Source organism: Podarcis vaucheri (genome assembly GCF_965113315.1).
Source record: "Podarcis vaucheri genome assembly, chromosome: 2".
Classification (NCBI taxonomy): domain Eukaryota; kingdom Metazoa; phylum Chordata; class Lepidosauria; order Squamata; family Lacertidae; genus Podarcis; species Podarcis vaucheri.
The window spans coordinates 26,264,116-26,289,869 of record NC_138760.1 but is presented as its reverse complement, the minus strand read 5'-3'; the positions used below and the strand labels follow the sequence as shown (position 1 = coordinate 26,289,869).

Below are 25,754 nucleotides of genomic sequence, written 5' to 3'. Positions count from 1 at the left end.
TCCTACCCCACCCATGAAGTGATTTGAGTGCAGTAAGATACGTATGTACTGGATGCTGACACACGCACCCTCCCCAATTTTTCAAAGTTCCCCATAAACAACCTTTGCATAACTGTTTCAAACCTTTTACTGACAATGTCAACATTTGGTACGGGGAAAAAATGTGCTGAATTCCCCCAAAAAAGGAATTTTATTGTATACAAGTCACTACATCAAGCCACAAAGAACAAGATCAGTCCAGAAGAGTAAAGCTCAGGGGCCCACACACCCCTTGAAAGATCACCGCTCTTAAGCTTTAAGATGGATTCTCCTGAAGATAGGCAAGGAGTCTTCTAGCAGCAGCAAATAGAAGGTGTTATCTGGAAATCAGCTTTTCAAGCTCTGCCCCTTCCATGCTCTGGTTCTGCAGCTTCAGTAGCACTGTGAGACATCTACTTGGACCTCTGTCTCATCTTTCTCCTTTTGCGCTTCAGCCTGCAGGGGATAATATTCTTTTAATTGTCAATACTAGCGAAACATTCTACCATAAGGCAATGTAGTGTTTCCAGTCGCATGAAGTGAAAAATTGTTTCTGCAGAGATTCAGTAGGTACCGTTTTTTCCTTTCAGGTTTCTCTTGAAGACTTTTATGCCAACAGGTCTCTGAAGCCACTTAATTTTAGATTAGCCAGCTACTTTAATGATTATCTGTGTTGTTCTCAATAGCATTTAAGGTTTCGATGTTGTACCCCACCCTAATACTTTGGGATATGGCAGCACAGAAATACTTGTATAACTAAATAAATGTTTAGTTCACTTTTCCTAAAGTAAGTCATTTCCTCCAATATCCTTCCTACCACACCAGTTACTTGCAGAATCAAAAGGCAACTGAGAAAAGCAAAACAAGATGCAGTTCAAGCAGCTCTCCTTCCTGCCTCCTATCCATTCCTGTTAAGCAGGTTAGAGGTAAAAAAAAATCAGGTTAAAGAGGGCCACCAACTGTGAACCCCGGCACTAAACAGGCAGCCAACAACTTTGCAGTTGTCAGTAGAAACACTTAATTTCTTTGGCATCACAATTTCATACTCCCAACATGTTACAGGCGGAGCCCAAAGGCATTGGAGAGAATGATTGTGGCAAAGCCTGTAGCTGTCTTGCCCCGTCAACTGAGAGCAGATGGCAATAATGCAGGGAGTGGCATTTTTCCACTTTTATTGCAATAAAAGCACCACTACTCCCTGCATTATTGCAACCTGTCCTGATTAGTTGAAGAACCACCACAGAAGCCTCCCTCTGTACTTTTCTGAGGAGGGGAAGGAGAAGCATTGGCGACTGATCACTAGTGGAGAAGTACTGATACCTACTTTGGGGAGGAGGGCATTGGGGGGCGGGAGAAGAGGATCATATAAAAAAAGCAAAAGAATTCACAACTTAAGTTCTCAACTGCTTAAGGTATGCAACGGTGAAGGGAAAATGAAAGATTACCTACCATCTCAAACAGTAGCTTTTTATCAAAAGTTGAAATCCTGCCCTCAATGAAATTCTCATTTATCACATATGCAATACAATCCTAGGCTTGTTTAATCCAAGCCCCACTGTGCTAAATCGTTTATCTGCTAGTGGGTGTTCCAAAGTACAAACTGAGTGTCTCAGATAACTATATACAACAGCTGCAGGGCTGTTTCACATAGCACCAATTCTAATGTTTCTGTATTTATGATCCCTAGTGGGTGCAAAGCTTATGTTGGGAACAAGAACGAATGTAAAGCACGAGGTATAAGTGCCTCAAAAACAAAAATGGGGTTGTAGTCAAAGAGAAGGCTAATTCTACTTTGGTTAGTATGGATATCATTGCATTCAGGCATGCATCAATACAAGGAAATTGCCTCTGTACACTGGCCTCATGCATTAGTGATTGACCTGTGTTCGGCTTATTTTCTGTGCATCCCCAGTGAGGTTCACTTGCTGTTTTACAGTGGTTGAATCTGTGATGAACAGGCTTGAGGGAAGGCCTATTTCTCTGGATGCAACATGTGGCAGTCTGTATTCATCCTGACTGTATGTTTTCCATTATATTACTGGGAAGTCTTATACTTTGAATTATCACTCATTTTTCTAAAGCACTGCCTTGCAGAACAGCCACTGCTCCATCACACTGCTAGCATGTCTTCATCCACCTGCGATTTAGATAACCTAGGGTTAGTATAGCTCATCTGCATCTGTCTTGCCTAGATTCTTTGCATCAGTAACTGGTATGGACTTCTGGTTGCACCAATGTAAGAAACCTAGCAACATTAACATTAAGCCTCATTGAGCTCAATGGAATTTATTAAGCTAGCATACTGGGAGTGCACTAAGTCTGCATAGCCAGTAGACCAAATTTGAACTTAGAAACCAGTGGGGTCCTCAGATTTTAATTTTCAACAGCCACTATTTAAAATTTTAGATGCCCATGTTGTTACAACGGTATTACTAAATTAGTCAATGCACTTTCGAGAACTCTAATCAAGAATCTTCAAAAGCAAAGCAAACAAGTGGGTTGCACAGTAAAATAAAAACACATGCTCACATACCTGCGCATTCGCTTCTTTCGCCACTAGAGAAAGGGGAGAGAAAGAAAAGACAAAGTCAGCGTTTTTTATAGCACCAAAACCCAGAAGAGTAACACAAATACACTGGTATTTAAACATATATGAGGTGCAAGATCTCAACTTGTAGTGTTTTTTTAAAAAATGGGCCTAGCACCAACAGCATTTTATCCATTAGTGTCATTTCCTAAAATTGCTACTCTGGAGCTTGGCAGAGCCTTGATGTCAATTTAAAAATTCAAACAACAGCTCTACAAACCTGGGGCCCAGAAAAAAAAACATTTGATAGTGCGATCTTGTGCACTGCTTACTTAGGAGAAAGCCCCAAGTTCAATGGGACTGACGCCTAAATGCGCATGTACAATAGTCACTAACAAAACTCAAGCGGCCCTGATAAATGCCTTCATCAAGTATCAGGTTTACAGACTCGCTTCTCATGCAGAATCGCCCCATGACACTCGCTTTACCAGCTATTCCTCCACCCTCTCCAAGCTGCGAGGCCCAACTCTCTATATTCACACGCCATCGCGCACCTAGGCCTCAGCAGGGTTTCCTATCACCGTGTAGGCCCAAAATATCAGGAGGGCCTCGCCTGGCAGAGAAGCACGAGGCGGCCTTGGCAACTCTTCCACTTCCCCGCTCGTCATAATAACCTTCCCCATTTCGCACCCGGCCAACCGAAACAATAGCCCGCCCCATTGCAAAAGACGGCAACGCAGGCCTCGAGCCCAGCTACGTTCACGGGTCAGCTCGCTATCCAAGCCCGAGACCCCACTCACCTTAGCTCTCATGTCGGGGTGGGTCCCCCGGGCTCAGTCCCTGAGAACAGGCAGCAAGGCTGTGGCCGGATGGCGACGGATAGACCTCGCCAGCCACCACAGAGCAGCTCCGGCACAAGATGGCGGTGGCGGCAGCAAAGGAAAGGCAGAGGTAGGCGGTCGGTTGCTATTTATACGTCACGCGGCGGGCGGCAGGGGCGCGTCACAAACGGCGGTCTTCGCATTGCATGGTGGGAGTTGTAGTTTGCGCGCGGTAGAGGGGACACATTTCTCTCAGAGTGTGGTCGGGTGCTCCGCCGCCATTTTGGACGTGAATGTAGGAGCCTCAGCCATCCTTCCTAACATCTGGAAATAAGACCCACTAAGTTCAGGAAGACTTAACCGGCGCATAGACTGCACTGTTAGCCGGACAGTCCGGCGGAGGAGCAGTTAATAGCTACAAGCACACCCAACTCTTCGGTGGAATTAAATTTTAAGCGCTGAAACATGCTGTCAAGACCGTCTTTGACCATGTGCAGAGAGCATTTGCAAAAAAATCCGCAAACGGAGTCCGCCTGCGCATCTGGGAGACTTCCAAAAGTGTAGTTTTAAGCTGCAGCTCTTCCCTACGGACTGTAGCAATCATGGAACAACACGCCTAGGATTTTAGCAAACGCCCACGGAATAAACATGTTTAAATAAAGGGTCTGATCGTTTGAATTATAGGCATGGGCAGGCTGATCCTAGGCATATTTGTGCCGTAACAAATCCCAGGTAAGGGCATAATAGGCTTGCGCCCTTAGCGTATAGGTAAAAAGAAGACTGGGATGCACCTAACAGGTTTTAATTTAAGGTGTTTGGAACTAGAGCAACTGAACACTTGGCTGTACCCAAAATACTTGGGAATTGCATATTCACAACACTAGCCAGGAGCACACACAAGGTGCACACTTACAAGGGAGCGCTATCCAATCCTAAGTAGACAAAACTGACCCAGTGCCCACACCACTTAGTCTCTACCCCCCAAATACATTGCACATAGACCAGAATCACACATAAATCTTCCTTGTAAAACAAAAAACCCCAAACCACCACAAAACTACATGAGGGTCAACAACCTGGTGCCCATGGGTCGGGTTGGCAATCCCTCCTAGGATCTAGCTATATGTAACATGTTAAGAAAATGCTATATGCAGGCTTTCCCATGTATAAATTGTCATCTGGACTCGCTGTACCTGATATACTAAGGGTGCAATGTGAAGTAAAATGTGACCTGATTTTTCTATGCTAATGCAAACATATTTAATGAAAATGGGCCCTTGCCTAGCTTTGCAAAGGAAAATAAAAATCGTTACCGGTAAGTCAAAGTCAGTATCATATACCCCCACCCCACCCCACAGATTTAAGTCGTCTTTTTTTTTTTTTTTAAGAACTTGAAATACAATAGGGTGGGGAAGACCACACTCCCGGCTCCTACATAGAAAAATACATTTCAGGATTGCAGGCTTCTCAAAACCTCAGGTTTACATCTTTGTGAAGTTACATGCACTTTTCAAGTTAAACCCAGCCCTCGGCAAATGAAAACCGTGGATATTTGAAAACCTTCTGCTGATATTTAGTGACCACTTTATTCTGAGGAGCTTATTGTCTGAGCATTTGCTTCCCCCACTTTAATTATTTCAGTTATTTATTAAATTTATATCCCACCCTTTTCCCCAAAGGAGTCCCAAGGTCACAGGACGTCTCTGCAAACACACAGCTTCAAGGAATTCATTAGCAATGGAGATTAGTTCAAGACATCAGAAAGAAGACATGAAGTATATCAGGCAGCATGCGATACCAACAAAAAGCTGAGTTCTGCTCTTTGCGTATCCCACCTAATAAAAGAATCAGCTAAAGTGTGGCAGTCTTACAAATTTGGAGCCATCTGAAAATGTCCGCAATCAAATGATTGCACTTATTCTTCAACAGATTGTAAAAATGGAAGCAAGCCAGAAAATCACATCACCTAAGTCTTCTGCATTTTTAAAAACCTACATTAGCATCTCTGCTTCAGGCCTATCTTAATTTAAAATTGTGTTTTATAGAAATCCAAGGCGGGTAGTGTTAAGGACTTTTCCATCAGCACAAGCCTTTCTGCTTGTTGGATGGAACTATCTCCCCTGTCCTTCATCTGTGTGCTGATCTGGGGGTTCTTCTCATCCCCAAAGCCAGTGGAGGGGGTGGGGTGAGGACAGGGGGAAGCCCCCCATTGAAATAGCAGGATTTGATGCATTGGCTTCTGCTAGCACAGCTATTTTGTTTAATCCAGCCTGTACAATGTGCACTTCTGGTCCACAAATTAAGAAAAATTATAATACTGTAAATAACAAGATGAAATATAATTTTTTAATTATTATTAAAAGATGATCCAAAAAGAACTCCCTTAAGAGAATCAAGTCTTTTGTCTCAAGACAGTCTTTAAAATAATCTTTCAAAAAAAATTTTTTTTAAATAATCCCAGTAGCACCTTAAAGACCAACTAAGTATAAGCTTTCTTTATACAATTATAATGGTCACAATTCTAACATAAAGGAGACAAGGTTGATGGGAGACCTCAGAACAGAACTCATTTTGGAATATTTCAAAGGCACTTCCTTCTCAGGTTGCAGTAGTCTTACATATCACTTGGGAAAACAGGCAAAGACATGTGTACTGGAAAAAGCAAAGACCAATGTCGAAGCAATGATTCCACATCAAATTAGTTGAACTGGTCATTTTGTTCATGTGCCTGATTATCGTCCTCCAAAGCAACTACAGTAGTACCTCGGGTTACATACGCTTCAGGTTACAGACTCCACTAAGCCAGAAATAGTACCTTGGGTTAAGAACTTTGCTTCAGGATGAGAACAGAAATCTCGCAGCGGCGCGGTGGCGGCAGCGAGGCAGGCCCCATTAGCTAAAGTGGTGCTTCAGGTTAAGAACAGTTTCAGGTTAAGAACGGGCCTCCGGAACAAATTAAGTACGTCACCAGAGGTACCACTGTACTCCATTCCCAACATTAGAAAGGCAAGCATAATGCCAGTGAGCAACAAAAGTGGTTTAAAGGTGCTCTCAAGGCAAATGTTAAATGTAGTATAAACACAGACAAGTGCGAATCACGGGCCTGCGATCGCTCCAGTTGGAGAACAGCCTTGACCAAAGGCATCCTGGACTTTGAAGAAGCATGAGCGCAAAACAGAAGGGAGAAACGTGCCAAGATGAAGGCATGTTTGGCAAATCCTCACAGGGATCACGCCAGGAAACATGTCCCCACTGTAATGTGCAGATCCAGAATTGGCCTCCACAGTCACTTATGGACACACTATTAAGAACGTGTTCATGGAAGACAATCTTGCTCAGCTACGAGTGATCGCCAAAGAAGACATAAAGCATCTCACTAAACGGCATTCTGTTAAAGCCCCCTTAACAATGATCTATGCCTTCTCATTACACATATCCATCATAACACAGAAGTTCTTGCACTTCATTCAGTGTGTGTGGTAAAGGGCAACTCAACTGTGTTGTAAGGACCCTCTTTTCTGAACACTTCGGAGAATGTTACAAGACGACAGGTTGAACAAGTCATCACATGGCATTCTCTTGCAAGGTAGTTATATCAACAGCTACTGCAATGTCAATGTAAAACACTCAGGAGGCAGTTTTCCACCTGCGCTGCAAATGTACTGCATGCCTTGTCTTCTACTACTGCTGTATGGCCTGGCACACCATGGGATCAGGATAATGAGATTTGTTAGAACAGGCATCCCCACCCAACCTGTGGCCCACAAGATGTTTTGGGCTACAATTCCCATTATCCTTGACCACTGGTCCTGTTAGCTAGGGATGATGGGAGTTGTAGGCCAAACCATCTGGAAGGAAGCAGGTTGGGGGTGCCTGTGTTAGAATAACCACGACACCGAACCATTATCCCATTAATGCCAGAATGTAAGGAGCTGTCTCTCTGGCTTAACAGCAAAGAATAAATATAACATATTGTAGGCCAAGCGTTAAGAATCTCAAAATTTTACTCTTCTAAAACATTAGCAAAGAGAGTGACAGAGTTTCACTATGCTGGGAATGTGGAAACTGTGGCTCACCAGATTAGGATGGACCTCAAATCCCATCATCAGGGGCCACTGGACTGATGGGAGTTTGGGCTCAAACACACCTGGAGAGGTACAGGTTCCCCACGCCTGCTTCATGCAAGAGAGGCTTAAATACTTAATGCTCATGCCTCCTTCATGGACATTAAAATGAAGAGATAACTACCCTCCATCCTCCAAAAAGCTGCTCATCCGTAAGGCGATGTAAGGGACACGCTAACCAGGAAAGCTGCACTCCTAAAGATTTTTAGCATGTTCTTGATATTTAGAACTTTGGTGACCGCAGCAGTTTAGAATCTTCAAGAGAATTCAACATTTTAACGTTCTCTGGCATCATGGCTAATAAATATATAAAAGATGGAACATTTCTTCATGCATACCACGTTAGGTCCGAAACACTCCAGATTCCTTCCACCCCCCTCAACATAGCAGACCCATTCATCTATCCAGAGGTGTCACTAATCAATTTTATTTGGAAAAAAAATCAAGTTACAGAACAGTTTGTGGGAATTTTCTTCCAAAATTTCCAACGGCATTTTTTTTTTTAAATCAAGAGATACAATTGCCTTGACGTTTCAAAATAAAGATAGAAAATTAAATTAACCGCCAGCAAGTCTTAGTGGTTTATAAACTGGTAATGTGGCTGAACTCAAGCCTTTCCTTTATGGAAAGGCGGTACGAAAACATACTTATAAATGCTAAAATATTCCTCATTTGAACAAGTTCTTCTCCCTTCCCTTGTTCATGGTTAACAAATGGGAGCAGTTCAAAACTAAAATGGCAGTTAATTGCAAGTTTTGTGCATGATCCTCCAGGCTCATCGCTTTCATACGATTCAGCCTCCGCTCAACATGTTCCCAATTTTACCTCCCAAACGTAGCACTGAAAGCAACCCTTACAAAAGAGCAAGAGAACAGAGTAGAAATCAAAAGTAGAAAGTTTACAAAGAGTGATGGAAAAGGTTTTTCAGGAAAAAAACCATGTGTTTATTTCCTTTTATGGACTTGAAACTTTGGTAGTAACTGCAATTTTTTTTTTTTTATATTTGAAATCCAGATATATTGGTGAAGAAGGACTTTGCCTGCCAGAGAGCACAAGAGCTCCCCCTCCTAACAAGACAGGTCTTCAATTCAGCTACAGTAAGTGTCTTAGACAGGGACCTGGTTAGGAATACAATAGGAAAAAAATCCCACAATCATATACAATTCTATTGGACAATTTAAAAAGACATACTATAGAAAAGCGATTCCCACAAAGAGCTTATTCCAGGTCCAACCACTTATGTAGCATTGCATTCATTCATGTAAAAAAGATGTTTGGAGGGAATTCTTCTGAAAAATCCTACTTTATACGACTTATCAACCTGAGCAGTGGCAAGTTGAACGGAAGTATCCAAGTGTCCATGCACTGACTGAAGCAATCTGTCGGTGGAATAGGGAAGACAGGCAATTTTTTGCTATTCCCTCTTTCCATGCAGCCCCTTAAATCTGTTCCAGAAGGTTGGGGGACCTTGCAGAACAGATCTGAGAAGCACAGAGGGCTGCATGGAGACGGAAAACTGGGGGGGGGGGGGAATTGCCTGCCTTCTCTATTCCACTGACAGGTTCTTCCTGTTAGCAGATGGATAACCACTGGATAACCATCTTTAGTCCACAAAAAGCAACAGACAAGTGCAGATGAATAAAATGTCAAACTATCGAAAGAAAACTAGAGGGAGGAAGCTGCAGGTATCACTTTTGTCTCAAAGGATTTTGTGAGAGTTACCATATTTTTTGCACTGGGGTAATTATTATTTTTAAAAAATAAAAATAAAATCACACAAATTAAAAGAAATGTAGCATCTTTACGAAGACAAGCTATCTACTCGGAGAATGATCTTTAAACCAGCTTCCTGTCAACTTTAAAAATACAAGGTTGATAGTTTAAAAAGAAACACACACACAAAAGAACCCTAAGAATGTCCTATATGGTTTAAGCCAGAAAAAAAATGACTGAAGATTATAGGAAGAAGGCATGCAAGTTACATTAACTGCATGTAATGAAATTCTAAACCCAAGAGCTTTTGCATTTTTAACTTCAGTTGTGAAGATACTTGAGGATTTTTCAGAGGAATCAGAGTGCCTGCAAAAGGGAATGGGGGGGGGGGAGAACTAGACGAAAGCTCAGAACTGTATGTGTTCACCTCTAATGAGCACAAGTAGTATCAAAGGCTATAAAGACTGGATGTAGGTTAGTTTTTACTCCTGATTTTATTATTTCATACTTTTAAAAGTATTCTGAAGTGGCCAAGAGACTCCTCCCTCAGTGGCAAAGTCAGTCACAACTGGTTACACTCTGTGGGAAGTCCAGGCTATTTGTCATTTGGTCCTATGAGACAAACAGCCGTAAATGGATATTTGTTTCTCTTGTTTTGAGTGGGGCATTTGAGAGAAAGAATCAGGTGCTACGCAGAGGCGGTCAGAGCTGTTCAGTCACCAGTCTCATTCTCTTCTGCTGTTTCCCCTGTTGTGGCGTTCTCGGCATTCTTAGAGGCCTAGAGGAACAGAGGGGGTGATATTAACTGAAACTGAAGCTAATACTTAGGAAAGGAACAGTTTGCAAAAACCCTAGACACAGCATTAAATGTTTCACAGTTATTAACAGTTTTAAAGAGGACACCTCAGCTTTCAAAGGAATGCCTGCCCAAACCTATATGAAGTTGGATTTTTCTTTGTAAGGTTTGCATGAAATTTCTGATCAAAATATCTTAAAACTTTACCGGCATAAAACTCCACCTAAGACCTTAAGAAACTTTAAATACTGATAGACACTTTAAAAGAAAATAAGCCCCCAGAATCCATATGTATTGTAAGTTCTTCATTTGGCCCAATATTAAGCAATTGCACCCATTTACCCTGCAGTTGTCAAACTCATGAAATCCTACCAGTCATTTGGAAAAAACAGAGTTCTAAAATATGCAGTACTATTATCGTATCCTGTTTAAGAAGATTTAAGGCGGGATGGGGAACTGGATGCAACCAGAAGGCTAGATCCTTATCTCCCTCACCCTCCATGGGCCAACGCTGACAGGTGGGTGGGCCATACTTCTGTCGATTAGCTTTTAAAAACAGTGTGTTTTTAGTTTTTGTTTCCAAAGGAAGCTTGCAAAGCTCCTTGCGTTTCACTTCCCAAACACCTGACAATCAGCTGATTGTCGGATGCTTGGGAAGTACTGAGCAAGGGGGTTTGCAGGCACCACCAACAGTGGTGCCTGCAAAGGCCCTTTTGTCCAAGTCCCTCCCCTCACTTGACATCATACATGACACCAGGCTTTGGGTAGGTGGGTGTGGCTTGGCCAAAATGGCTTCACAGACCATATGGCCAAGCCTAAATAGAACCACAGGCCAGAAGTTCCCCACCTCTGAGCTGAGGCATCAACATAGTCATTTGAGGTCACATTGTCTTCAAGAGCCATAATGATGGCAACAACACAATTTGATATAAACAAACAAACAAACAAACAAACAAACACATTTAAATCTGCCCTTCACATAAGGTCTAAGGGCAGGTTACAGTATTTAAAAAATGTAATGAGATTAGCACACAAACACAACCAAGTACCTTCTTTTTCTTCTTCTTTTGGGCCTTGCGGCTTGCTGAGCTCTGTAGGAGTGCCTGCAAGAGTGGAAAATGTCAGGAGCGAAAGGAGATACCTAGAGTGCGATTACTTCTAAGACAACAAGGAAGGGAAAATCACTGCCAGCCATAAAGGAATGCAGCCAGTCCTAGAATGCTTGGCACATATTGGGACTAACAATTAGCCTCACATAAAGCTGAGCTATGCATCCTTTGGAGCCAGCAACTTCTAGTTTCACCTGCTTGCAGAGAATTACTCAACAGTAGCGAGTCTGGGAGCCTCACATTGCCGCTTTAGAAATTACAAGCTTATAAAATTGTCATTTAAATTTTCCTAAGAAGTAGAAAGAAGAATTGCAAGGGGTGGGGGACTTGCATGTTTCACTTTAGCAAGTAAGTGCTCGCATTTGTGTAAAACGGCCTTCAAAATCATTTTGGTTTTAATTCAAAATGCTTTCTATGAACTCACTCGTTCTTACACCTCATTACAATTTACAACAAAAAACTTTACTAGCTCTTTAGAAAGAAGCAAATCGCTTAAAACATGATATCTCACATGACCACATGCCTAAAACATTTTTGTACTTAAAAAAAAAAAGGCACAAAAGCTAGGGGAGGCAAGGCTTTTTCTTCTTAGCACTTATCTTGCCTGGTCAATGGAAAGTTAATACAGGTACCCATTCAGTGTACGACAGGGCGATATTTGTGGCACACCGTAATCCTAGAAGGGTAAGGAACTATGGACCCGAAACAGTCCCTGGGGCCTCTACATCCAGCCCACAGAGTCCTCTCCTCACCTCATTCCCCTGCCACAGGCTTGAAAAAGCTTGGTAGAAGCAAACAGAATTATTTCCTCCCTCCCAAAGTCTAATTGTAGGGCGGTGCTGTCATAGCTGGAGATGGAAGTTAACTCTCACCTTCCCATGTGCTGTGATCCCATCAAGAACATCGTGGCACCACAATTAAGCTATTCATTGGCTCAAATAGAATTGCTTCTTTCAAAGCCAATTTCGGGAAGTGGAAAACAGAAGCATGGGCTGCATATGTAGTATCTCTGTGGGGTTCTTTTTGGCGGGGGGCATACCTTGGCTTGCCATATCTACTGTTGTTTGGGACAGACTCACCATTGGCATGCAACCTCTAGAAGTTTGGCCAAAAGGGAACATGGCCTTTCGACCAAAAAATGTTCCTCACTTCTGTTCTAAACACACACTACAGTAAGCCTGCAACTTATGTGGGGATTATGTTCCAGGGATTGTCCCTAAAGCCAAAATGGCATATGGTCAAAACAGATTGGGTGTAGTGGCATGTGGAATTGCCACCCCCCCTGCCCACCCCCTTTTTGCCAAGCAAAACTCCACCTAAGCTTACTTTATTTTAAAATGCTTTTCTTCTTCTCTATGGGATAGTCCTCAACATGTTAAAACCTACTTTGGATCCCAAATTTGTCACTCTCCCTTAGAACTCCTTCCCCAGCTTTATTAATGAACAGGTACTGGGAATAACAAGAACTATCAATTTTTATCTCATCACATCTACACTGGGAATAGGAAACTCAAGCAGTTCTCCCTACTGTGACAACATTTGTTCCTGGAACTCTGGGCACTTATACAAAGAACACTGTAATTCCACTGACCTTCAGATCTGCATCTTGCACCTCAAATTCTGATTTGTAGAGTTCAGGCTCAAAGGGACCGCTAGTTATCCTCATGGGACCATTGGGCATTAAAAGCACCGTGAACTTAAACTGGGCAACAAACTCTCCTGGGTGAGGGAATTAAGAGAAAGATTAGCCATGCACTGTATTAGACAACTGCCTACATCAAGGGTCTGACAAGCATACAAAAAAAAAAAAAAAGAACCAAGAGGTAAGATTGGTTTGGTTCAGACAGATCTACTATAATAGTGGAGAAACAGGTATGTGAGCTTGCCATGAGATGTTCATTTCAATTATCCAAATTAGAGCAGGGGTTTCCTTCCCTTTTTACCTAACTTCAGCCCACCTGAACTTTTAAAGGCACTACAGTGGTACCTCGGGTTAAGTACTTAATTTGTTCCGGAGGTCCGTTCTTAACCTGAAACTGTTCTTAACCTGAAGCAACACGTTAGCTAATGGGGCCTCCTGCTGCCGCCGCAGCACAATTTCTGTTCTCATCCTGAAGCAAAGTTCTTAACCTGAAGCACTATTTCTGGGTTAGAGGTGTCTGTAACCTGAAGCGTATGTAACCTGAAGCATATGTAACCTGAGGTACCACTGTACTGTTGAGGTTCTTATTCAAAAAGTAGCAAACCACACTCTCATTTCTCACTGGTCTAAGATATTACTGCAAGTGTCCAGGGTCCACAGTTGTGGTTGAACTGGAAATCAACCAAAATGTGTAGTTGCCAACAATCCTGTCCCTCTCCCTTGAAAGACACTCTAAAATTGAGTGTAACTAACTGGATAAGTAGTTGCTCAGGAGCACTAAGTTGTTTTGCTGCTTTGGAGCACCTGCTAAAAGCAACACAACTGCAGGAATGAAGCCTTTCTTCTAGGCTTGGAGTGTTCACCCCTGCAGTTGCACTGGGCTTCAGAAGTACTCCAAAGCAGAAAAAAAGTTTCACTGCTTCTGTTTCCAAAACCAGAGAGAAGTCCCTGCCCATCTTTCAGTTTGCCCTCATCACAAATGTGTTTACCAGATGAAGAGACGTGCTCACCACTCGCAAGCATATTTGCGCACTCTTGCAAATGACACAAAATATGTGTCCTAGTCTCTAAGTGTGACCCCCCCAAAATTTAACCAAAAAGCAAAAATCTCTGTTATGAAGCATGTATCTGTATTCAACATGTACATTCCATTTAAGTGCTCTCAGAAGAGTTATTTCAACAAGAAACATATTGGGGCAACAAAGAGTTTATCAATTCAGTATATCTTTCTAAAGGTAAAAAAGTGCATAATAATTAGTCAGAGCTGCCAACTGCCTAGCCCCAAAGCAAGACAAAAATTGCTCTGACATTCAGGCACAAGTGCTTACCTTCTTTATCATAGAGGACATTAAAAGGCTGTAGCAGCTCATGTTTAGCACATTCTACTACTCCCATCCTTGCCTTCTTTTCATCCTCAAATGCCCTGTATGGAACAAACATAAAAACAAAAACTGTTTGTGTAGGCTTTTCTGCATCCTTTGGTTACTATAAGAATTGCAGTCATAGTACCAAAGATTGCTTATATATTGTGTAGATGCACACAAAATATAGAACATGTTACTGGACATAGAATTCAAGTTCCTACTAATCTCAACTTTCCACCCCATTATGGCAGCAAACCTAATTTGGAGAATGAAGAGATGCTGGCACAATCTCACAAGGGATAGCTGAGTAAGACTTCTTGCACCCAGGGTTTCAGTGCCCCCTACCCAGTTAGCAGTTACCACAGTTACCAAATAAGCAAGACACTTGCGTAGCTTATATAGGCTGTGGAATTCGCTTTCTCTTAGTACAACATTTTGATTTCTTTAGCACTTAACAATTCTGCTTATTACCTGTATTAAGAGGCTAGCATTCTACACACAGCTTAAAATAGGAAAAGCAATATAACTCAGAACATTCCGTTCACTTTACAATACATGCAAGAGACATGACTGCAATGGTAAGGTAAAAAGGTAAAGGGACCCCTGTCCATTAGGTCTAGTCGTGACCGACTCTGGGGTTGCGGCGCTCTTCTCGCTTTATTGGCCGAGGGAGCCGGCATACAGCTTCCGGGTCATGTGGCCAGCATGACTAAGCCGCTTCTGCCGAACCAGAGCAGAACACGGAAACGCTGTTTACCTTCCCGCCGGAGCGGTACCTATTTATCTACTTGCACTTTGACGTGCTTTCGAACTGCTAGGTTGGCAGGAGCAGGGACTGAGCAACGGGAGCTCACCCCGTTGCGGGGATTCGAACCACCGACCTTCTGATTGGCAAGTCCTAGGCTCTGTGGTTTAACCCACAGCGCCACCCACGTCCCTGACTGCAATGATAGGAACCATTCAATCATTGAACTACCAAGTGGAATCCCCGTTGCCAAGTGTATGCACAGAGGCACCAGAAAACAAAGAGTACCTGAGAGTGAATGGCATAGCATCAAAGCGTCTTTCCACCTCACTGAAAAAGGCACGGGAAGTTTTCATTTTCAAACCATATTGCTTGGAAGGGTCCCTTTTGTAAATTGTAGTTCTCTGCCCAGCATCCTTTGCCTAAAGACATGCAAGTCATTAAAGACAGTTTTAGCAGCATAATATATAGATTTACTTATATGATGAAAGGGAAGGTAGCAAAAGAGTAAAAGGGGGTAAAGGATGTTTTTCGGGCTACGATTGTGGTTATGTAGAGCATTTCCCAACTTAACTGGCTTTTAAGACACTATATCAAACAATCTAACCAGGAAGTTAACATCCTTGTCACTTTAGATAAAGTTGCAGAACTTGTACGGCACCTGATTATAGAACAGGTGTTAAGCAAGGACACTTACCTTTCCTTCTCCAGTGCTGATGAGAACATCAATGGCATAAACTTCATGGACTTCAAATTCTGCTTTTTCATGGTCCTTTCTAGATTTAAAGAAACACACACACACACGAAAATAGAAGACCACCTCTATTTGAACATTGTTTGGGAGTCAATATGAAGCAAGATACTAATTCTAAGTCATGTGTTTCATCTTACAACACATCTGCACTCCTAGTGCCCAAAAGGCACAAACACAAAACGGCTTGGCAACAATTCCAGACAAGAGACACGTACCTTTGCTGGTCTGAGGGGTTCTGGATGATAGTCTTCTCCCCATCTATCACATGCTGCTTCAGCTGGTGTGATAGCATCCCTGTCAAGAAAGGGTATCTATTAGCACTGGAGTTGCAAAGCAGCCAGTGAATCACAGCTGATAATCCAAGGCACTGCACTGCACTTTCTTTTTTTTAAACAAAGATCAGAGACACATCTTGTCATATGCCCAAAGGTCTGTGTGTGCTTGTTAAAAAACAGCTTCAAAATTACACTAAGTGTAGCCTGGGATAGGTATTCACACTTCCAATAGCTGAAGGCTGCTTTATTAATAAGACAGCTAGATCACCATTTCTACTAAAGAAAAGCCTTTTTGCCACATTATTATTGTTTTATTTAGTCAACTTATAAATGGCTTATTTTATATAAAAATATTTCAAAGCTATTTACAGTAAGGAGTTAAAGATTTTCAAATAACAAAAAGTCAACTCCGTAGGCCACTCTGTTAACCACCTCCTCCCCTCTTCCCACCAACATATTCTTTTCTCTTTCTGCAACTTACTATTTTAACCCTCTCTTTTGCCTTCTACTGCATAGCATGCACACTGAACCTCATCTCTATTTTCTGCATCAAAATCTCTTTACCCTTTCCTCCAATTTAACTTTTTATGTTCCAGTTCTGTGCTCCTCAATCTTTCCTTGCTCCTTAACAGCACTCTCCCAGTACCTCGCACCCTAAGAGTCTCTCCATACTATGACAATATGGATTTGCAGACGAGTTTGCACTTGACAGGCAGCTGCAGCCAATTGACACTGGTAATTTCATAAGTATGAAGTGTCTGCTTCTAAACTCTCTCATTCATAATGCGTGTTTAAAATCTAAATAAATCTTTAGATGCAGGTCTGAAATATCGTATGTTTATCTCCATGAGGGTCTCATTCACAAGCAGACTGTGGTACAGCTGGATAGTTGCAACACTGCAAAACTACCAACTCTACTGTATGCCTCTGAATCCAGGGAGAGAAGCAGCACACAACACAATAAAAGCATCCTCTTGCCCTAGTCCCCATTGATTTCTTCAAGAGTAGGAACAGATCACAAACAGCAGGGGTCTGAAATTGCTTCAGGGGGCATAATTAGTCAGGGAAGTGACTACTTAGCCCATGGATTTTGTACTGTGCAAGAAGAAAGATTAGAAGTGTTAAATGTGCCCTTAAACAAGGCGACACATTTAACTTGGGACTTTTAAAAAGACCTTTCCATTTCAAGCCTGAAACACTGTGTCAAGTAGTACTACAGGGACTTCTAACATCCAGGGTCACCAAACAAAGCATTCCTGCTCATCCAGAGACAAATGATGTGCCCAGAGAAATTTGTCCATTCTATTTATTCTCTTCCCCATACCACCCTCTGACACAATCTAGATCAGTACACCAAAGCATTCCTTCCTGCTTTAATGCACATCTTCAATATTTAAGATTCAATCTAGGGAAAGCCATGTCTCATCTGCCCTCCACATCACAAGCTTTGAGCAAGGAAATAGCACCTTTCTATTGGCAGGGGGCTGGTGGAGAGAGAGAAATGTCTTGACCTTGAGAGAAAAGAGCTCTGTTTAGTTTCATAAACTGCTGCCAGTGACTGGATGATTATAACACTTGAATGTTTCCAAAACAGTAGCTGCTTAGATTCCCTTGACAGCTTGAGCAGCCTCCTCCTCACTGTGCTGACATTTTTTTTCCTACATAGGCACACCACAGATCTACAAGACACTGCATGTGAAAAAATCTAACCTTAGAACCACATTTTTTGCAGGGTGGCCGAGAACACTTCCATAACACATCACTAAAACAGCACATTTCTTTTACCTTGCTATCGCCTACAGTGAGCTTATTTTGTAAACTGCTCCCAAAGGTGATTTATTCAACTTTGGTGCCACCAACAAAATAAAAGCAACATGAATAGTTCAGCTTGATACCTTGATCATCTATTTCAGTTTCTAACAAAGTTCCTCAAAGCATATTACCCTGTGCCCTGAACTGTGACCCCAAATTTAAGCAGTCAGTTCTTTTAGCCAAATGGGCAGACTAGAAGGAAGCACAGGAGTAATGTGTACATTGAAGCATCCTAGGAGCTCTAAAGGGAATGTTTATTTACAAGCATGTTATACCAAAGTAATCCAAACATCAAAAGCAGATATACTGTCCTCACAATAACTACTCTTCCAATACTTTCAAATTCTACAGAAGAAGGATCATTGCTATGTTAAATGCTCTTCTATTTCTGCTGTCTCATTTCATTGTTCAGTTAGCTAATCCTTACCTTCAATTGGTGTGCAGTTAAATGAATGAGCTATCTTGTTCCAGGCATCTGTCACTTGTGAATTCTATTGGAAAAGGGTGAATATTGGCATTTAAAGTTGAATTTGACTATATTCTGCAGTGAAACCTGTGATCAACACAGTTTAACGGCTCCTACACTGGCTATTATTTTGGAGAAGTGGATCATAAAAGTATTCCCCCTTCCCTGCACAATAAAAACCCCCTATAAATTCCAAGCCTTCAATAGAAAGTTGTTCAGCATTAGAAGCAGCCAAAACATTCCAGTATACAAGGCACTGTGTGACAATGATCTTTTCATACAGAACTTTTGTGAGAAGCTGAATAGAATTACCACTGAAATCGTTATATATGCTATATAATTGAGGCAGAGATTAATTGTCAATAATAATGCAATAAATCTACAATTTCTTGTTTTCAATACGGTAGCATAAACATACTGCCCGAGACTAGGAGGGAATTACTGGAAGGGAAAAGCAGAACTTTCTACATCCTGTCCTAAAATTGTCATTAGACTAAACAAATGCTCAGCTGCCAAATACTTCTTATGTTTGGGGGTGGGGAATACCCAAGAACCTTCAGCCTTTTGCAGAAAGACTAATGGCAATACAAACTCTTCAGTAACTACTACCTTTTCTCCTCACCCGCCTCACTCCTCACCCCAGCATTTCTGCTATCTATGGCCAGCTGCCCTCAGAACAGTTTAATACTCTTCCCAGAGTAAGCCAATGATTTTTTATTTGTATGTTCAGAATAAATTGAGGATTGGATCTGTGGTCATAACCTCTGGTCACCCATCCTGAAACATGAAACCAATTCATGTAAAAAGTAGCCACCCATTGTCACCTGGTTTCCAGGCTTAACCAAACGCAGAGCAGCTTCAGCACAGAGGTGAGCAGCTTTGATGACATCAGCTTTGCGACCTGACACTGGAGTTTCCTGAAATGGTAGGATAAAACTAATATTCATATAAGCATTTACTCCTAAGGGGTGAAAAGTGAAAAGCGCTTTCTCACTGACAAATCCTAAAGACACAGTACAGCTGCACAAAATATGAATGGAGTAAACGAGCTTAAAATTAAGCACTCTTGTCCCATTGATTCCAGTGAGAGGGTTTAAGCCTTATCTGAATCCCATCCTGTTGGAATCAATAGGGCTTTTAAAAGTGTTTAACTGATTGAATGGTGCCCTTCTCAATCTGATGACTTGCACATGTTTTGGACCACAGCTCCTACTGTCTCTGAACACTGGCCATGCTTACAAGGAAACATAGGAGTTGGAAGTACTAAAGAGATGGAGAGCACCTGTGTTTGGAAGGCTGCTGAAAGTACCGTATTTTTCACTCTATAACATGCACCCGATCATAACACGCACGTAGTTTTTAGAGGAGGAAAATCTGTAGGCATGCCACCTGTAGGCATTCCCTCCATAACACGCACAGACATTTCCCCTTACTTTTTAGGAGGAAAAAAGTGAGTGTTATGGTGCAAAAAATATGGTATTTTGCCACTCCCTTAATTCACAAATGGGATTCAAATATTATCCAGCCCTACAAGTCACTCTTTTCTTTGTTTTGCCTTAGATGCTAAATCAGCATTAGCTATGGTTAAATAAACCAAATTGACAAGTAGCAAAAGTTCTCAATCCACACCAGAATGCTTGAGTCACCAAAGTGACTCAAAAAATCTGGCTACATTTCCAGCAATTGTGTAGAAATTTATTTTGCCTTGCATACTTTGAAGAGCTGCAGTTATGATAATTGAGAATTTTGCTTAGCTTGCAACTTTGGCCAAGTTGAATAGGGCGTGCCACTTAAGAAGTTACACATTAATGTACAGCACCCGATGGAGTGACTGATCAATACAGCTGTCCCACATTCTTGGCAATGGGATGGATTGCCACTGTACATCTAGAAATGCAACCACTTGCAGATAATGCAATGAGCAAAGTTACCCAGGACAAACATTCTCAGCACTAAGTGTTGCATAAAAGAAAAGTCCTTAAAAGTGGTATGAAAATCCAGCAAACCCAAATAGGAAACACATTCTGTTTGTGCCCAGAACATATGGAATACTTTATACAAGTATGATATTTGTATTACACAGTTTCAGAACCTTGACCCATCATACTTCTTAGCAGCTATAGCTGCAAATGAATAACTAGCAAGCCAGTTCTACTTAAGGATGCCGCTTACATTACTCCCCCTACTGGGGCCAAGCCTGTCTTGAAAGTAGCACGTGCACATGCTACTCAAAGCCACATGCAGGAGATTTACCTTTGATGCATCAATGACAAAACTGTGAGCTACATTTGCTATGAAGCCATCAACATGGACTCCCAGGTCACTGCAACATGAAAATGGAAAAAGAGATTTAAACCACAGCTAGCAATAAGGAAACTTCTGCAACATCAAAGGCTTAAAAAAATTCTGCTTACATGACACTTTACTTCCACATTCTGACCCTATTAAACCATTATGGTACACACAATAGTTGGCACCCTAGCAGTTAAAGTGACTATCTCTACTTAGGAAGCAGGGCAGAACCATTAAAATGTGTCTCATTTGCCAAGAGAAATCCACACTAAACCAAAACACAAACACACACCTGCACCAACAATAACTTTGGTCCTCAAAGATGTGGCTCAGAGGTACCATATATAGCGTAATGCACTCTGAGCAGACCAGCTTAAAATATACAGCTGAGGGTAAAACAGATAACCCAAGAAAGTGAATGGAGATGCTTACATTTTGACCAAATCACCATCTTTGAGAACGTAATCCTGGTCACTCTTCAAGGGGGAGAAGTGACAGACACAGTTATTTACCGATATACTTGTGGGGAAGGCAATACCTACACAAAAAAGGGAGCAGTGATGAGATCATACAATCTACACAAGCCCTGTAACAGTTTTCCATCTCACAAATACAATAGTTACTGGTATGTATAAGTGTTAGTGTTTTAATGTGATTTTAGATTGTGTATCAGACACTGTTTTGACAACTTTTTTAAAAAGCAGGACAGAAATAAGTATCGTAACATGGGTCCCCTAAACCAGACATTTGGATTTGGGACGCAAGTTGCCCTGTGTAATTCAAAGACTACATCAATCCCATAACGACTAGGTTGGATTGCTATCCTTTTTCTGCTGACACTGTGAGTGGTACTAGAGCTGCTGCAGCTGCACCAACCTGTCTTGTAACTTTGGCAGCTTCCTCAGTATAAAATGAGCTGGGCTTGGTCAGTGCTTAGTGGGAGAGGCTTAAGGTGTGACCTGGAATAATTTATGGGAGTATGAACCACTTTTTTCAGACGGTAATGTGCTACTTTTCCAACAGATCATAATGCTGCTGCAGAGCCAGTAATTCAATGGCTTGGATTCAGAGATCCCATGCATGGGATTTGGCCCATAGGACTCTCCCTAGGGAGGGAGGGTGTGGTGATGTTCACCAGTTCCATTTTCCTTTGTAGCCCAATGACCCTAAAAAGCTGCTCTGGACCCTCAAGAAATGTGTGAGAGGAAATGGAGAGGGGGGAGGGAGAAAAGAGATGAAAAACCTTCCTCCAGCAGAAGCCTTCATGGGATTTCAGACACACTGCAATTCTGTAATTCCACAACTATGCAAAGTTGCCTGACCACTTATATTTGCTACCAGCCCTTAATTTTGTGAAATATGAAACACTATAGTGCTTAATATTTATTTTGCTATCCAAGATTTATGATGTTATGCATGATTAAGACACATTTTTCTTGTCAAGGTATCAGTATGGATGCAGACTGGCCAACTATCATGCAGGACAAGGCAAATCCATTCATGGTTTTGTCTTCATACAGAGTCAACATGTCTTAAACTCATGTCAATGTATTTTAAAGTAAACAGTTCATATAACACTACAATCCTCAAAACAGCATGGACCCTATATCCCCAAGGCTAATAGGTATTTTATACTTTTATGCCACTCCGAAATCCCAAAGCAATCTAGCATGGGTTGGTTTTCACATCAATTTAAAATTTGGGTTTTTTGCCAGACTTCAAGGTACACAAAGAAGAGGGAAAGAAAATTATGTGCTGGGTGCCGAAGTATTGAATCAACCCCATTAGGGACAGAACAAAAGTAATTTCAAATCCTCCCCTTCCAGTTAACTGGATTCCATGAAGTGCCAGAAATGTGAGCAGCATTTTTAAACGGCTTCCAGCTAGACAAAAACGGAATGCCTGATGTTCAAAAGTATAATTTATCTGCACAAAATGGAACAAATAATTCAGATCTGGAATACAAACTAATACAAGCCTAAAAGCTTGTAAACACTGGAACAACCTGCAGCAAGTCACACTGGAAATCTGGGCTGGGTCTGCAGGTGCTGCATCTCAAACTCCACAATCCACATCACTGTACAATTAATTCTATTCAATGATGAATGCAATTTAAATGAGGCAACATGAGATGTATGTCAAAAATAAAGCTGGAAAATTGTATGTTACCTTTCTTCATATCTTTCTCTTTCTTAAAGATTTTGCCAGTCTCTTCCATGATCATGGCATCCCCTTTCTCACATAAGCTGAGGACAGACACTCCAGACTTAGCTGCTTCTACCACAGTCCGCAGGACTCCTGTAATTCAAGATAAAACTTCATATTGAATATTTTAATACACTTTACAGTTGCATAAAGCTATGCCACACTATGGAGCTCAGAAAGTGTATTTAACATTGGCAGCTCAACTTCTCACACCGAGGCAGGGTTCGAAATTAGCAGGGCACCAGGCACATTTTGCGCCTAAAGATTTTCAATTTGCGAGTGCCTCAAAAAGTCTGGGTGCCATTTTTTTTGCACCTGGCTGACACTCAAGGATTACTGAAATGTATTTGCTTTGAAGCCTCAAAGTGTATGTTAAGGATAGACAATATGCTAAGGAGTTTAACAATAAAGGTCCCAGAAGCCATTTGGCTCCCAGCATTTCTATTCCAGTTTCTAACACTGAACTGCTAGATTCCAAGGCATCCAGGTTCTATTCCCACATCAACTGGCTACAAAATGTACATTAAATTCCACTGTTGCATGCCTACTGAATTAGAATACTCTTACCTATACCATTTAGGGAACTGAGAATCTCTAGTAATGTCTTCAGATTCCTAAAGTCAACTCCACCTTATGAGGTGACAACAGGTTGCAGTATTTTTCCAAACCTGCATCTTTCTGTCCCCAAGAAACTTTCCATCAAAGTCTTCTAATCTAATCAACCTTACTTCTATAGAAACTTTGAATTTTAAATACTATAGAACACTCACATTTAATGAGAACCTAAGATTAAAGCACACCTAGTCTTTCATGGTTTCATTTATGGAAAGCATGTGAGCCAAAGAGAAAAACATTGAGGATTCTGTCTTGTCTAATTAAAGTGTCCTCATCAGAAAAATTGTAATATTTTCTCTAAAGCCAGAGAATATTCCAGAAACAATACAATACATTTTTGCCTGAGCTGGCTTTTGGTGGGCAATGGTTAAACTGGTTTAAAACAATTTAATTTAATGAATATTTTATATGTCTTCAAATGCCACATCATTGTTTGTTCTTGTGATGATTGCATTTATCCATGTCATTGTATCTGCAACATATTTTGTGTTTAGCTTTATAATACCAATGGACTGAGGCTACTGAACAACTGGCAAAAAAATAGTGTTTGAATTCTTCAAGTTAAGTTTGCATAAATATTTAATCCTCATCCTTTTAATACAGAAATTTCAAGAACTCCTTCATGTTATCTTAACAGATCGGCTGAAGAGAGCAAGAAAAAGAATTTTAACTCCATTTATAAGAAGAGCTGAGACAGTTTTGTCCCATGTGCATTCTGCAACTCTGTGGTAAAGCTGAGACCTGCTGTTAAGTCTCCAGTATCTTTAACCTTTGAATTTAAGTAGAAAGAGTTTGCAGAAGTTTGTAAATGACATTAAGACAAAGTATCCCATTCCAGATTTTGGTAAATCCCAAATGTAGGATAGAACACAGGGATTCCTGAGTTCAAAAGCCTCACATTACAGTATGCACTCCTACCACCAATTAAGCAGTCAATAGGGCAAGCTTATCTTTGAACAAACTGCTTTCTTCCTTCGCAGCACAAAAATAAATTGAAAAAACTGGAAGCCTGACGCAGCATTTTAAAATTTAATGGAGCAGGCAAAGGTATTTCTCTACCCAGTATAAGAGTGTGTGAGTGTGCATGCTCACACTTTGCAAATGCTCAGGCCTACAAAAGTCAACTGTGAGGTTTGCTACAGGGAAAGACTCCCTCCAACACAGGCAGTTAAGAGCTGAGTTGCAAAAGCCGTTTCCCCTTTTCCTTAGTTCGCTGTAATCCTAACAATCCACTTCCTAGAGTTCCCCGAACAAGGTGATCCGATCCGAAGCTGAAAACCTCCCTTAAACAAAAGGGGAAACCTGGGAGGAAGCCAGGATGTCGGAAGATAGTGAACGGGAGAGAGCGCCAGCAGCACATGGCAAGTCGCAGACCATGTGCCTTACAGTTCCTGGAGGACGGCGGCTCCATTCCCTCGGGGGGGATCGTGGATCAACCAAATCTTCCCCTTCCCCTCTCTCAAAATTACCAGAACACATAAATTTATTTGTTTTTTTAATGCACGTGATTATTTTTTTCGCAACGAGCTTTTCACGCTCGGGGGAAAAAACAAACACCCCAATGGCGGGCGGTGGACTAAAATTAGCCCTTAAAACTCTTTCTAGAGATTCCAAGTTGACCGAGGCAAGAAAGGAGAAAGGAAAGCACACCATGTGCCGGGCGGCTCTCCCAGCTTACCTATCAAGGGCAACGGCTCTCGGGGGAGGGAGTGCAAGTATCCCACGTCCCGCAAAATCGGGGTGTTTTTTTTTTGGAGGGGGGAGACAAGTCGCTCCAAATCCAGTTTCTTACTTACCCCCCCTCCATTAACAAGAGTTCAACTTCAACCCAGAGAGAGTAGGAACCGGGAGGGGGGGGAAACCACCCCCACCCCCAGGTCATATTTCACCCCCAAGCCTTGACGACCGACCAGCCAGCCACACACACACGCATTTTACTAGGCAATATTATATATGCACACCTCACACCCGGCAGCGAAGAACAGATAACCCCCCCCCCCAACCAGGGCCGCCCCAGCAAACCTGCCCTGCCTGACAGCTCGCCTCGTCACCCCCCGCCCCGGAGGGCTCCACAGGCAGGCAGGCGCCCGACGCCCAGGCCCGCCCCCCCGCAAGCCCCCGGGCCATACTCACGGTTGGCTATTTCTCCCCCCATCTTGTACTTGTTCACGACCACGTCTTCCGCGATCGTCAGCTCGGCCGCCTCCTCCTCGCCCGACATGGTCGGACTGAGCCGTCGCTGCCGCCGCCGCCGCGGCGCGCCTTCTTCTTCTTCTTCTTCTCCTCACAGACGACGACACCGCCCGGCCTCGAGCCCTCCCTGCCGCTGCCGCGTGCCCAGGTCGTTGTCGTTCAAGCCGCCGCCGCCGCCTTAGTAAAGAAGACCGACTGCGAGACAGACTGCAAGAAGAGGGAGAGAGCGAGCGAGCGAGCGAGCGCGCGGGCTTTGCGCGCGGCACGCTGGGAAGCGAGTCCG

General features: G+C 42.2%; 1 protein-coding gene and 1 long non-coding RNA gene across 2 annotated transcripts; one reads left to right on the top strand and one right to left on the bottom strand.

The window, feature by feature from the left end:
* Window positions 1-171: 171 nt before the first annotated feature.
* PA2G4 (proliferation-associated 2G4) lies at window positions 172-25,754 on the bottom strand. Its single transcript, XM_082212707.1, has 16 exons — window positions 25,412-25,754; window positions 22,628-22,756; window positions 20,891-20,996; window positions 20,420-20,489; window positions 18,991-19,083; window positions 18,128-18,191; window positions 15,829-15,907; window positions 15,557-15,635; window positions 15,148-15,281; window positions 14,079-14,173; window positions 12,700-12,827; window positions 11,049-11,102; window positions 7,615-9,981; window positions 3,346-3,690; window positions 2,552-2,574; window positions 172-474 (listed from the first exon to the last, which is right to left on the bottom strand). The coding sequence occupies exons 1-13, from the start codon at window positions 25,497-25,499 to the stop codon at window positions 9,916-9,918; spliced, it is 1,185 nt and encodes a 394-aa protein (XP_082068833.1). The 5' UTR covers window positions 25,500-25,754; the 3' UTR covers window positions 172-474; window positions 2,552-2,574; window positions 3,346-3,690; window positions 7,615-9,915.
* LOC309526710 lies at window positions 3,697-5,222 on the top strand. Its single transcript, XR_014216868.1, has 2 exons — window positions 3,697-4,098; window positions 5,046-5,222. It is a non-coding gene; the product is annotated as an uncharacterized lncRNA (long non-coding RNA).